Source organism: Mobula birostris, chromosome 10 (genome assembly GCF_030028105.1).
Source record: "Mobula birostris isolate sMobBir1 chromosome 10, sMobBir1.hap1, whole genome shotgun sequence".
NCBI classification, from domain to species: domain Eukaryota; kingdom Metazoa; phylum Chordata; class Chondrichthyes; order Myliobatiformes; family Myliobatidae; genus Mobula; species Mobula birostris.
This window is the reverse complement of record NC_092379.1, coordinates 97,696,338-97,710,939: the sequence shown is the minus strand read 5'-3', so window position 1 is coordinate 97,710,939 and position 14,602 is coordinate 97,696,338. Positions and strand designations below refer to the sequence as shown.

General features: G+C 41.3%; 1 protein-coding gene across 1 annotated transcript in view; it reads left to right on the top strand.

Moving 5' to 3' along the window:
- Nucleotides 1–226: 226 nt before the first annotated feature.
- Nucleotides 227–14,602, top strand: part of LOC140204189 (U3 small nucleolar RNA-associated protein 14 homolog A) — a 52,622-nt gene continuing 38,246 nt past the window's right edge. The window contains exons 1-4 of the mRNA XM_072270664.1: nucleotides 227–310; nucleotides 5,504–5,579; nucleotides 13,661–13,731; nucleotides 14,162–14,226. Coding sequence (XP_072126765.1) covers nucleotides 273–310; nucleotides 5,504–5,579; nucleotides 13,661–13,731; nucleotides 14,162–14,226 — 250 coding nt within the window. The 5' untranslated portion in view covers nucleotides 227–272. The remainder of the gene's footprint in view (nucleotides 311–5,503; nucleotides 5,580–13,660; nucleotides 13,732–14,161; nucleotides 14,227–14,602) is intronic.

Sequence of the window (14,602 nt, the reverse complement as noted above, 5' to 3'; positions counted from 1 at the left end):
TTCTGTTCCCTGTGCCTACACTTCCTCTTTACACCGGCTATCTTCCCACCACATTCTCAGTCCTGATGTGGGACTCGACTGGAAACACCAAGAATCCCTCCACCGCCACAAACACGACTCGACCCGCCGAATTCCTGCAACAACCAGTTCCACCGCTTCGCATTTTACAGCACGCCGCCCCGTTTTGCGACAGTGCAATGTTATGCGGAAGTGCGTCGCTTGACGGCAGCGTGTCTCGTCGGGATCCATGTGCGGCGCCGGCAGCTGCAGAAATGGCCGGACAGTCGGGGATGGAGGCGGATTTAACCAGGTGGGCAGGAGCTTTCTACACATGGATTTTTTTGTGGCGTTTAGGAGAGGGCGTTGCTATAATCGTGTCGTGTCCTAGATTAGTAGAAGCAGGGAGAGATCGGGACCCCGATGTTGTCAGATCGCAGATAGTGAAAGCGAGCAGCAACACTGTTCCGATTCCTGAGGTGAAAGCCGGGTGATTTTTTGGTTTTGGAGTTAGGGGCATTACAAATTATTGGTCTCTTTCAAGAGAACAGAAGCATTTGTTAGGAATAGTGGGGTAAGCTCCCTTTCCAAGAACCTTCTTAAAGGTGATTGTGTGATGAGTAACAAATTTTGACCTAGCCATCACTGCGTGTATCGCTAGAAAAGATAATTTAGAACATATTTAAATGCAGTTGTAGTATCCACGTAGAAGATGTATATAACCTGTTGAAATGTGGTAGCTCTCAAAGCATCAGGCAGCTAATAAACATCTGCAGATGTAAAGAGAGAAGTGTTCCATCAAAATGTCTAGGATTCATACAGCATGAAAACAGGCCCTTCAGCCCAACTTCATCCGTGCCAACTGTGTTGTCCAGCGTGCTAGTCCCATAGCCCTCTAAACCCATCCTATCTATGTACTTACCTAGATAGCTTTTAAATGTTGCTAACGTGACTGCCTCATTGACTATTTTTCACATTTAAGTTTATTGTCATCTGACTGTACAATTGAAGCAATGTTCTTCTGGATCATGGCATGCCCACAAAACGTATATCACACACAGCACATAGAACAAAAACGTTGCCACCAATAAGTTAATGAAATATCATTCAAAGAACTTGTAGTATGCAGCACAGGTAAACAGTAAACAACTTGCTGTCCTAGGAATGGGATCTGGTGGTGGCAAGTATTCACTGATCTCACAGCCTGAGGATAGAAGCTGTTCCCCAGGCTGGCAGTCCTGGTCCTGATGCTCCTGAATCACCTTCCAGATGATAGTGGGTCAAAGTGATTGTGGGACGGGTGGCAGGGATCCAGGCCCTGTGTATACCAATTTCCCCCGGGATCAGTAAAGTATGACTATGACTATACAACACTCCCAGTAAATGTCATGAGTGTTGGGGGGAGGGAACCCTAGTGATCCTCTTAGCGTATTTTTACCATACTCTATTAGCAGCTCATTTTAAATACACACCACCCTTTGTATGAAGGTGCCACTGATAAATCAATAATTATCATTTATATTGCAGAACCTGCAGCAGGAAGTTTTCTATGTAAACGTTTTATGCTTTTTTTTCCCCTGTACTGTTCTGCTTGATTCCTTGGTCAGGAGTAATTTCTGAGCTGTGGTGCTTTACACTGGTGCAAGAAGGGATTTATTGGAAACTCGACATTACAGAATTTTGTTTCATTTACATTCTACCACTGCAAAGAGAATGTATGTGCAATATTTCAATATCTGAAAAATAGAGTTTTCTTGTACTGTTCCACTTCATGCCACAGTTGAAGTAGGCATTTGAACTAAAAGTGCATTTTGGGTCCTAGGGTATGCTTAGATTATTTAACTGAGTGATCAGATGCCTGATAATTTTCTCTTTTCTAATTTGTATTGCTATGCACTGCTCTTCATTATTTGCATGGTGGAATTAGAGTTCACAAATCTGATTATATTGGAATTGCTGTTAATTGCAGGCCTTTTATAGTGATTGTGCTTTTCCCTGGAGCTAACAGTTGCCTTCAGCTGCACTTCTATAATTTAACTACGCAATAAGATAGTTTATTCATGCCAGCAGAAAACCAAGTGGGTTTAGAGTGAATTTTTAAGCAAAATCTCAACCCGAAAGATTAACAGTTTATTCCCCACCATAGATGCTACTTAACCGGCTGAGTTCCTCCAGCATTTTGTGGGTTGCTCTGGATTTCCAGCATCTGCAGAATTTCATATGTTTATGATTTACTGCTACACTTTGGGCTTTGAGATGGTGTCTCTTTCTTCTAGGAGTGGCTTTATAAAGTACATTCAGTGGCCACTTTATTTGGTACGTCCTGTACCTAATGAAGTGGTCACTGATGTATGTTCATGATCTTCCGCTGCTGTAGCCTATCCACTTCAAGGTTCGACATGTGTTTTCAAAGATGCTGTTCTGCAAACCACCGTTCTAACACATGGTTATTTGAGTTACTGTTGCCTTCCTGTCAGCGTTAACCTGTCTGGCCATTCTCTCTGACCTCTGTCATTAACAAGGAGTTTTCACCCAGAGAACTGCTGTCACTGGGTGCTCTTTTGTTTTTCGCACTATTGCCTAAACTCTTGAGACTGTTACATGGGAAAATCCCAAAAGACCAGCAGTTTCTGAGATACTCAAACCACCCCATCTGGCACTAACGATCATTTCACAGTCAAAGTCACTCAAATCACATATCCTCCCCATTCTGATGTTTGGTCTAAACTAGGGGTCCCCAAAACTTTTTGCACCGCAGACCGGTTTAATATTGACAATATTCTTGCGGATCGGCCAATAGGGGAGGTTGGGGGGTGTTAATCATGACCGGAATATAGGTGATAAGTCAACTCTAAGTCACGTATAAGTGGCTAATATACTCAATTTCGTTTCTAAAAGGGTTTATTTAACGAATTTAATATTAAACACATAGCGCATATTTTCCTCGCATGAATATAGTGATAAGTCAATTATAAGTCACTTATAAGTCAATAGCATTATAACATTTTAAGTAATGTTTGGATATTAAACACACAGCATGCATTTTCCTCGTATGAACATATAAAATCATAGCAACACACCAATATCGCTGAATCAGTGGGAGCCCTGGGCTTGTTTCCCTGCAACATCGAGGGGTGATGGGAGACAGCGATACTCGAAGGGGGTTCCTTATGTCCAGTCTATTCTGTAATTTAGTTTTCATTGCATTCATTGCAGAAAACCCCACTTCACAGAGATATGATGTTGGAAATGGAAGCAACGTTTTCAGTGCTTTCGTGGCTATCTCAGGATATTCAGCCTTGACTTTGATCCAGAATGCCGGCAAAGATGTTATGTCAAACATACTTTTCAGCCCACCGTCATTTGCAAGCTCGAGGAGTTGATCTTCTTCCCGCGCTGATTTGTGGGTCATTTGCAGTTGGGAAGTAACACTTGAATTCTGTCGACAGCGAAGATAAGTGATCGCGCACCAGCTGTGAGAAGGACGGTGCAGCCTCAGTCTCTCCCAAAATCCCAGCTAATGTTGGGAACATGTCAAATATGCCCCTGTCCACTCGCCGTCCCCACAGTTCCAGTTTGGCTTTGAAAGCAGACACTTTATCTGCCAACTTGAAGATAGTTGTCATTCTCTCCTGAAGTGACAAATTGAGTTCGTAGAGCAGGTTGAAGATGTCATACAGATAAGCAAGTTTTGCTATTCACTCCTTGTCACTGAAGTGTGCTGCCAGTGGTGACTTTTTCCTGAAAGTCTGTAGCTGCTCTCTTAACTCAAAAACCCTGGCCGGGCTCTCCCCCTTGATAGCCACCTGGCTTCAATGTGTAAGAGAAGGCATTTGTGCTCTGCATCCATTTCTTCGCAAAGCTGCTCAAACAGACATGATTTAAGGGCTTTTGCTTTGATGTGATTGATAACTTCAGCAACGTCACTCAATGTGCTGTTAAGATCAGGTGACATTTTTTGGCTATCCAGCATTTCCCTATGTATGACAGTGTGTAGACTGGCATTCAGGAGCAACCTCTTTGACTCGGGTAGTGAAACCAGACAGCCGTCCAGTCATAGCTGCAGCCCCGTTTGGGCATATTCCAACACAGAATGACCAGTCCAGTTTGCCTGACATGTAGTCATTCACAGACTTGAATAGTTCTGCCCCAGTTGTGTTAGTTGGCAGAGGCAGTGCACACAACATATCCTCGTGCACATCGTCTTGAAATACATATCGCACATAAACCAGCAGTTTTGCCTTGTTGTCGACATCAGTAGACTCGTTGACCTGGATAGCATACCATGGTGACTCATTAAGCCGTTCCAACAGCTGTGCTTTAATGTCCTCCGCTATGTCATCGATTCTCCTTGAAACTGTGGTAGCTGAAAGAGAAACCTGTGCCATCTTGTTAGCTGCAGCTTCTCCCATCAGTTCACGGCACATGTCCTTGGCAGCAGGCAGAATCAATTCTTCACCAACAGTGAAAGGCCTCTTAGCCTTAGCAATATGGCTAGCCACTAAGTACAACGCTCTCAGAGCAGCAGCATTTGTGGAGGTGGTGGCTGTCAGCACTTGCTTCTGTCCCACTTGCTCCTGTCCCGCTTGCTCCTGTCCCGCTTGCTCACGTTTTTTCCGCTCAAAAAACTGAACAGGTTTGTCTTTAAGTGCAAGGTGCTTGGACTCAAGGTGCCGAAGCAGCTTTGGGGGCTTTATTGCCTCATTAGACAGCTTGTCTCCACATATCACACACAGGGGGCTTGGAGCGTGCAAGTCACCGGTCGCAATAAAGCCATATTTTAGGTACGACTCGTCGTATTTTCTGTTGAAGGAAGCTTTCTTTTTTTTGCTGTCTAAGCCTCAGCTGTCTCTGCGTTATCATCATCGTTAGGCCTTTTATGTCCTCTACCACCTTTTCCAAAGGAACTCTCAAGCGACGTTTGTTTTTTACTCATCGAGTAGTTGTAGATTAATGACCGACTGATGACCTCATGTGGGTAATGACCTCGCATGTGTAATGACCTGGCGTGCATTCAAGTTCAACAGTGGGCGTGACAGGGAATGAGGAAAGGTGCAGCTGATTCATATCGTTTCATACCGCCAAATCATATCATTTCCCTGCAGCCCAGTACCACATGCTTTGCGGCCCGGTGGTTGGGGACCACTGGTCTAAACAACAATTGAACCTCTTGACCATGTCTGCATGCTTTTATGCATTGAGTTGCTGCCACATGATTGGCTAATTAGATATTTTCATTATTGAGCAAGGGCACGGGTGTACCTAATAAAGTGGCCAGTTCGTCTATGTTCCTACGGCCAAGTTAGGAGAAGGTGTTTGTTAGTTTTAGCTTGTCTTCATTAAAATTGTCAGTTGATTGACATAATTTCAGAAACTATCTCATAAAGTAACTGAGAAGTTAATATGTGATTTTATGTAATTTCCAATAGTTAGGACAAAAGAATGCTTTTGCTTTACATAATTAGTGCGTACGAATTGCGAATGAGCTTGTATCTTTCTCTTTCAGAGATCTACTTTTCCTTGGTGTGGAAGAGGAGGATTTGTTTAAGACTAAATATTCCTTGACTGCCAGTGAAGATGAGGTAATAACTTCTACATCTCAAGGTATTCTTTGAAGCAGTAATGAGCAATCAGAATGAAGTTTATCATTGACAATGCATTACATAAACATACTATAAATTGCAAGAAGAAATGGACTGGTCAGAAATCCCATGGAAGAGGTGAAGAAGCTGTTCCTAAAACATCGAGTGTGTGTCTTCAGGCTCCTATACCTCCTTCCTGATGGTGATAATGTAAAAAGAGCATGTCCTGGGTGGTGGGGATCCTTAATGATGAGTGCTTCCTTTTTTTGAGGTATTGGCTTTTGAAGATATCTTTGATGATGGAGAGGCTAGCGCCCTTGATGGAGCTGGCTGAGTTTACAACCGTCTGCAGCTTTTTCTGATCCTGTGCAGTGTCTCTGCACACCAGACAATGATGCAGCCAGTTAGAATGCTCTCCATGGTATATCTGTAGAAATTTGCTACAGTCTTTGGTGACATTCCAAATCTCCTCAAATTTCTAATGAACTATAGCTGTTGGCTTTCCTTCAGAATTCATTAATATGTTAGACCCAGGATAGATTTTCTGCAATATTGACACCCAGGAGCATGAAACTGCTCACCCTTTCCACTGTTGACTCCTCAATGAGGACTGGTGTAGGTTCTCTCACCTTTCCCTTCCTGGAGTCCATGATCAAATCCTTGGTCTTCTGATGCTGAGCGCAAGGTTGTTCGTTGTGATGAGTCAGCCAGCCAGTCTATCACAGTCCTATATGCCTCCTCAACAGTTGTATCATGGGCACATATGCATTTGTGCTGTGCCCAGCCACATAGTCATGGGTGTAGGGAGAAAATAGCAGCTTGATAAGCATGCACCTTTGAGGTGTACCTGTGTTGATTGTCAGCGAGGAGTAGATGTTATTTCCGATTTGCATTGACTGTAGTCTCCTGATGAGGAAGTCAGGATCCAGTTGCAAAGAACAATACAGAGTCCCATGTTTTGAAGCTCATTGCTTAGTACGGTGGAGATGATGGTGTAATGTGCAAGCTGTAATCAATAATAGCTGTCTGATGTAGGTATTACTGTTGTCCAGGTAGTCCAAGGCCAAGTGGTGAACCAGTGAGATTGCATCTGCTGTAGACCTATTGTGGTGATAGACAAATTGCAACAGGTCCAGATCCTTGCTTAGGCAGGCGTTGATTCTAGCCATGAACACTTAAAACACCATCACAGTAAATGTGAGTGTAACTGGGCAATAGTCATTGAGGCAGTTCACCCTGCTCTTGGCCACTGGTATGATGATGACTTTTTGAAGCAGGTGAGAACCTCTGATTGCAGCAGTGAAAGTATTGTAAGGACATACAGTACTGTGCAAAACTCTGAAGCACCCTAGACATTTTATATAAATCCTGTTTTGGATGTTGATTTGTTGTCTTCTGCTTTAGTAGAAAAGAGCACATTTTAGATTTCCAAATATTCATTTACCAAAAAAATGTTACAGAGAAAGTTTTGTATTTTGTTAAAGAAAGTGATGAAAGTAATAGACCACTTTTTAAGTATAAACTTGATTACTTTGTGGGTATACAGCCCAGTGCATGATTAAACATAGATAATTAACAGATGCTAATGTTCAATGACCTAATGAATTGAATGAACTCAATGCATGTCATCAAAAACCTTGGCAAACTTCAATAAGTGTGTGGTGGAAAGTGTACTGACTGGCTGCATAATGGCCTGGCATGGGAACACCAATGCCTTTGAGCAGAAAATCCTATAAAAGGTAGTAGATTTGGCCCAGTACATCACAGTAAAGCCCTCCCAACCACTGAGCATATCTACATGAAACATTGCTGTGGAAAAACAGCATTCATCATCAAAAATCCTCACCACCCAGGCCATGCTGTTTTCTTGCTGCTGCAATCATGTAGAAGATACAAGTGCCTCAGGACTTACGCCACTAGCTTCAAGTTACTACCCTTCAACCATCAGGCTCTTGAACAAAAGGTGAGAACTGCACTCATTCTGTTTCTGGTGTTCCCACAACTTATGTTCTCACTTTAAGGACTCTTTATCTTGTTATTTCATGTTCTTTCATTTCATTTTATTTCATACTCATTATTTATTGCTATTTATTTATATTTGCATTTGCACAGCTATTGTTCATTGATCCTGTTTTCAGTTACTGTTCTAGAGATTTGCTCAGTTTGCCCACAGGAAAAAGAATCTCAGGGTTGTAGGACTGATAATGAGTTTTATTTTGAACTTTGAACTAAACTGATTAACTGAAATAGAATGGGTGTAGAAGAAATCAAACTGGGCAAAGGACAACCAAACTAAAAGTTGAGGGTGTGGCAGATGTGATAGTTTAACCTTCAAATCACCAATTTTCACACCATGGCTAGAGTGAGCATAGCAAAAAAAACACAAGGTGGTCATCCTGCACCAGCAAGATCTCTCCCAAGCAGATGTTTTGCAGCAGACAGGAGTTTCAAGATGTGTTGTCCAAGCTCTTCTGAAGAAGCTCAAAGCAACTGGCAAGGTTGAGGACCAGAAACGCAGTGGTCAGCCATGGAAACAGTGCATCAAACAAGAGATGCATCAAATACCCTTTCTAAATCAGAAGTCCAGCGCTGCTATCAGTTTTGAGCTCACAGAAACCACTGGAACCCAAGTACATCCCTCTACAGTCTGGAGATGTCTTGTCAGAAGTGGTCTTCATGGAAGAGTTGCTGCCAAAAAGCTATTCCTTTGAAGTGGAAAGAAAACCAAGAAACTCACCTATGCACAAAAACACAAGGTCTGGGTTGCTTAACAATGGCAGCAAGTGCTCTGGACTGACTAGTCAAAATTTGAAATTTTTGGCTCAAACAGGAGGCAGTTTGACCATAGAAGAGCTGGAGAGCGCTACATAGATGAGTGTCTGTAGCCAACAGTGAAGCAGAGCGGAGGTTCCCTGCAGCTTGGGGCTGCATTTCTGTACATGGAGTTGGCGATCTGGTCAGAATTAATGGAATCCTCAGTGCAGATTCTCTTCCATCATGCAATACCATCAGGGAGGCATCTGATCAGTCCCAACTTTATTCTGCAGCAGGACGATGACCCCAGCAAGGACCTCAGCAAAAGAAGAACAAGGAGTTCAGCCACAGATATGGTATGTCCTCTGCAGAACCCTGATCTCAACGTCATTGAAGCTGTCTGGGATTACCTGGAGAGACAGAAACAAGCAAGACAGCCAGTCTGCAGAAGAAATGAGGGTAATTCTCTAAGATGCTTGGAACAACCTACTAGCTGATTTTCTTATAAAACTGCATGACAGTGTACCTCAGAAAATTGAAGCAGTTTTAATAGCAAAGGGTGCTCACACCAAATATTGATTTCATTTAGATTTTTACTGTTTACTGGTCTTCACAGTAAATTTTTGGAAATTTTTAGAAACCTTTCATTGCATTATTTTTGAAACCATCTTTGCTTTACAGAATTTTTTTTACCTGTGCCTACGACTCTTGCTCAATACTGTATGCTTAGCCATACATCCTTACAATTTTGCAAAAGCTAGGTATTGTTATCCATGTAATAGATGTTATTTGTTTCTCTTTCTTGGTCACTGAATTTCATGGAGTATCTGAAGGTATGAGAGCTCTGCTCCATAGTGCCCTCTGTAGTGGGAAACTAAACTGGAATATCAGCAACTTGATAATGCATGTCATTGGGACGCTTGTTATAGAGTTATTTTGTGGTTTTTGAGGAATATTAACAATAAAAAAAAGGTTCAGCTGAAGCAAGAATCAATGATGAGCTTCCTTAGTTTCCGTCAGAATTCTTAAACCCTTAAGGCAAAAGGGAACTTGTACTCACATTACCACCAAATTTGTGGTCAAAATTTTATATATATATATATATATATATATGTATATATATATATATATATATATATAATAGCATGTATTGGTGTATGCATTCATTAATTATGAAAGAATTTCTCTGTTGATTGAACTAGCTTTAGGGTAAGAAGCGCTTGGCAGCTGCTCAGGTTTGTATATTTAGAGAAATATTCTAAACTGCTGTATTAGTTAATGAAAAAAATGTTTCTGAATTTAAAATTTGGTTACCTCTTGGCCTGTACGAAAAAGATGGGTTACACCTGAACCTGAGGGAGCTAATAATCTTGTGGGCAGGTTTGCTAGAGCTGTTGGGGAGAATTTAAACTAATTTGGCAGGGGGTTGGGAACCGGAGTGATAGAAGTGAGGATGGGGCAGTTGGTATATGAGTAGATGCAGTGTGTAGTGAGATTGTGTGAGGAAGGACAGGCAGATTAGAATTATATACAGGCCTCCAAACAGTAGCCAGGATGTGGGATCTAAATTACAGTGGGAGATAGAAAAGGCATGTAAAAAGGCCAGTATTACAATAGTCATGGGGGATTTCAATATGCATGTAGATTGGAAAAATCAGGTTAGTGCTGGATCCCAAGAGAAGGAATTTGTAGAATGCCTGTCAAATGACTTTTTCAAGCAGCTTGTGGTTGAGCCCACTAGGAGAAAGACAATTCCAAATTGGGTGTTGTGTAATGAACCAGATTTGTTTAGAGAGCTGAAGGTAAAGCAGCTCTTAGGAGGAAATGATGCTGATATTATCCTGCAGTTTCAGAGCTAAAAGATAAAGTCAGATGTATCAATATTACAGCAGAGTAAAGGGATTTAGAGAGTTATAAGAGAGAAGCTAGCCAAAGTTGATTGGAAGGGGGCACTAGCAGAGATGATAGAACAGCAATGGCTGGAATTTCTGGAGGCAATTTGGAAGGTGCAGGAGAGATACGTCCCAGAGATGATGAAGTATTTTAAAGGATGAATGAGGCCACTGTGGCTGGCAAGGGAAGTCAGAGAGGGAGCATATAATATAAAATATAATATATAGAAGTTCTTTCAGATACACCAGAAGTAAGTTGCAGAAAATGCAACAAAGTGGGACACATACAAAGATCATGCCAGACAGACAAAAATAAATGGACTGCACAGGAAAGAGAAAGAGATAACTGAGATGCAACACAGAGCGTCTTAGGAAGTCATTCCTGCCTGTGGCCATCAAACTTTACAACTCTTCCCTGAGCCAATAGGCTGGTCCTGGACTTATTTCCTGGCATAATTTACATATTACTATTTAACTATTTATGGTTTTATTACTATTTACTGTTTTTATTACTACTTAATTTCCCCCGGGATCAATAAAGTATGACTATGACTATATAACTATAAGAAGTCAAGTTGCAGTTTCAAAAAGAGCACTAATCTGCATGCTATTGATGAAAAATCTGACAGGACTGGGTAGCCTTGAAATTTACAAGAGACAAGCAGTATGGCTTACACCAGAAGTGAACGGTAAATTAATTAAGATGGAATTGGACACTGGCTCAGCTGTTTCAGTCATTTCACAAAATAAGTTTGAATGGCATTTCAAAGATACTGAACTGAAACTTGCAGGTATCCAAATAAGAACATATTCTGGAGAAAAGATATCTCCTGTGGGAATGACATTCTTAACAGTGAAATACAACAACCAACAAGCCACGTTTGGCTTGTATGTGGTTAAAACAGGAGGGCCAGCATTGTGAGGCTGTGATTGAGACAACTACAATTTGATTGGAAATTCATCCACTATTTGCATGCCATTTACCCTGCAACAGAGTCAACTGAAAGCAAATTAAGAAAGGTATTGGATGATGCCACAACAGTGTTCAAGGAAGGAAGGTGTTCAAACATATTAAGGGTAAAATAGAGTTAAATGAAAATGCCACACCCGTATTTTACAATGCCTGTCCAGTTCCTTATACTATCCATGATAAAGTAGCCAGTGAGCTAGATTGCACTGAAGCTGAAGGAATTCTTTCCAAGGTTGAGTGGAGACTGCAGGCAATGTCAATGGTCCTAATAGCGAAGAAGAATGGGCCTGTCGGGATCTCATGATTTTAAGGTCACCATCAACCAAGTAGTAAAAGTAGATCAATATGCGCTGCCCAGAATAGAAGAAATCTTTGCAAACCTTTTTGGAGGAAAACACTCACCATAAACGCTCACAAAGAGCTTCATTGCTATGATAAGCTTATTTTTGGAGTAGCATCTGTACCTGCACTCTGGCTGAAAGCTGTGAATCAGGTGCTGCAAGGCTGCCTAGGCACTCAGTGTTACCTGGATGACATTATTGTTCCCAGTAGAATGACAAGGAACATCTCCAAAATCTCAAGACAGTGTTTAAAAAAAAGATTGGATGGTTATGGGCTCAGAGCATGATGCAACAAGTGTGAATTCTTTAACTAAGCATCGCTTACTTTGGTCACACCATTGACACAAAAGAATTACAGAAGTGTGTTGAGAACATTCAAGCAGTGGTGGGTGCCCTAAGGCCAAAGCACGTGTCATAGTTGTGCTCGTTTTTAGATTTGTCAATGACTGTAACAGGTTTCTGCCAAACCTGGCTACTGTGTTCCACTCCTTGAACTTATTACTAAGAATGGGAGAAATGGCAATGGACAAAGCAGCGTGATGTGGCTTTTCAAAAAGGTAAAGGAAGTGATGATGTCAGACACTCTTGCACATTATGATCCACATCCAGTGAAGCTTTCCATGTGCTATTAACACATCTAGAAGAAAGGTATACAGAGCTGTCGGAGGCAGTTCCTGCAGTCCCAGAGTCATCTCTTACAAACAGCGTGGAAGAGGGTCCAGAACCTGAGATTGTTTCACAGCCACAACTCTCATGCCAAGCAGAGTGACTCCCCTTTTCCTTAAAGACGTTATCCCACAAGAGTAAGAAATCTTCCACAGCAATTAAATCTTGGCCTGTAAAGTTACTGACATGGATAGAAGATTGGGTGTCTGGCAGGAGGAATAAAGAGGGCCTTTTCTGATTGGCTGCCGGTGACTAGTCTTGTTTCACAGGGGTCAGTATTGGGACCGCTTCTTTTCACATTATTTGTCAATGATTTGGATGACAGAATCGATGGCTTTGTGACCAAGTTTGCAGACAATATGAAGATAAGTGGAGCGGCAGGTAGTGTAGAGGAAGCTGGGAGTCTGCAAGAGGACTTGGACAGATAGTGAGAATAGGCAAAGAAATGGCAGATGGATTATAGTGTAAGGAAGTCTTTGGTAGGGGGAATAAAGCCACAGGCTATTTTCTAAATGGAGAAACCAGAAGGACAAAGGGCCTTGGGAGTCCTTGTGCAGGATTCCCCACAGGTTAACTTGCAGGTTTAGTTGGTGGTAAGGAAGGCAAATACAATGATAGCATTCATTTCGAGAGGACTAGAACATAAGAGCAAGGATGTAATGCTGAGGCTTTATAAAGCACTGGTCAGACCACACTTGGAGTATTGTGAGCAATTTTGGGACCCTTATTTCATAAGATATGTGTTGGCATTGGAGAGGGTCCAGAAGGGGTTCATGAGAATGACTCTGGGATTGATAAGGTTAACATACGAGGAGCATTTGGCTCTGGGCTTGTACTCACTGGAATTTAGATGGGGGAGGGGATCTCATTGAAACTTTTTGAATATTGAATGGCTTGGAGTGGGTGTGAACAAGGTGTTTTTTATAGTGGGTGAGTCTAGGACCAGATGGCACAGCCTCAGAATAGGGGGACATCCATTTAGAACAGAGGTGAGTAGGAATTTCTTTAGTCAGAGGGTGGTGAATCAGCCTTGATGGAATGGCGGAACAGACTTGATGGACCAAATGGCCAAATTCTTCTCATGTGTCTTATGGTCTTCCATATAGGTTATCCAATGATCTTTTTCACTTCGCATCAACCCATATCTCCTCTCTCCACTGATACTGTGATGATTCTAGGTAATGTCTTCATAATTTAAAATACACCTACTGCACAGCAAGTCATTTACCTCCCTCAAGAGATTTATCTGGAAAAGGATTACAGGAGAAATGTGATACACTGATATGTAATATGAATGAGTCATAGATTTTGCACTAGCAGTAATATTTCCTGATGAGAAAGGTATCAAGACTTAAAACAGTTGAAAGATTTTCATCTGTACTTGCGGGTTGGCTGTTCAAGCTGTTAATAGCTTCTTCCTCTTGTGGAAATACTTACTCATTTTGTATTTATTTTCAGGATGGCAGTGACGATGAGAGAAAGCACCAAAAACTGCTGGAGGCAATTAGTTCTCTCGGTGACAAAAAAAGGTAATAAAATCTGAAATGCTTATAAATGGCATTGAACACTGACATAACCTTCAAGTTACATGTTGCAATATTTTAAACACTGCTAAACAATGAATTGACTTGACAGGCAACCAGTGTGATTGCTTCTATGACACATTTTGTTAGAGAGTCTGAAATAAGATTATTAATCCGTTGCAGATAACATCCAAGATGGTTCCATTTTAACTTGCTAGCTGCTATGTAAAGAAATGTAATATTGTATTTATGTTGTTTCATTGCTTATTTAGAAATGGGAATAAATATTCAATCTTATACATCCGTTTTTTTGTTTTCAATATATATTCATTTATCAAAGTGGATCACTATGCTGAGCAATGTTTCTCAAACTGGGATGACAACTTTTTGCCCTAATATAATTACGCCATGTTCCTCATTCTCAATTCTGATTCAGGAAGAAGAAAACAGAGAGAACAGAAGCTAGTTTGCAGATTTCAGAGTTCACCGTCAGTTCAGAAGGTACGGTGCTCTGTGATTTTTCTGCCTTTAACTTCCGTAATACTGATAATACATTATGCATTGGACTTTTAATTTCTTTTGTTTCTATTGGTTTCCTTTATCTCCATTTGAGATTTATTCCTTGTTTTTCTTCAGTGCACCCTTGCTGTAGTTTCCCAAAGTTCTTTCTTTGCTGCAACCAAGAATAGAAACATGTAGAATTCATTTAAATCCTGGTTTTGTTTTCTTACGAGGACTGGAGCATTGTTGCTATAATACTGGATTATTTCTGGGTTTTTTGGGGACAAGAAGGCTGAAGGGAGAATTAGATGTAGTGTATAAAACTGAAGGGCCTAAATGAACAAAATGAAATTACCCCTTTTCCATAGCAGTGAGG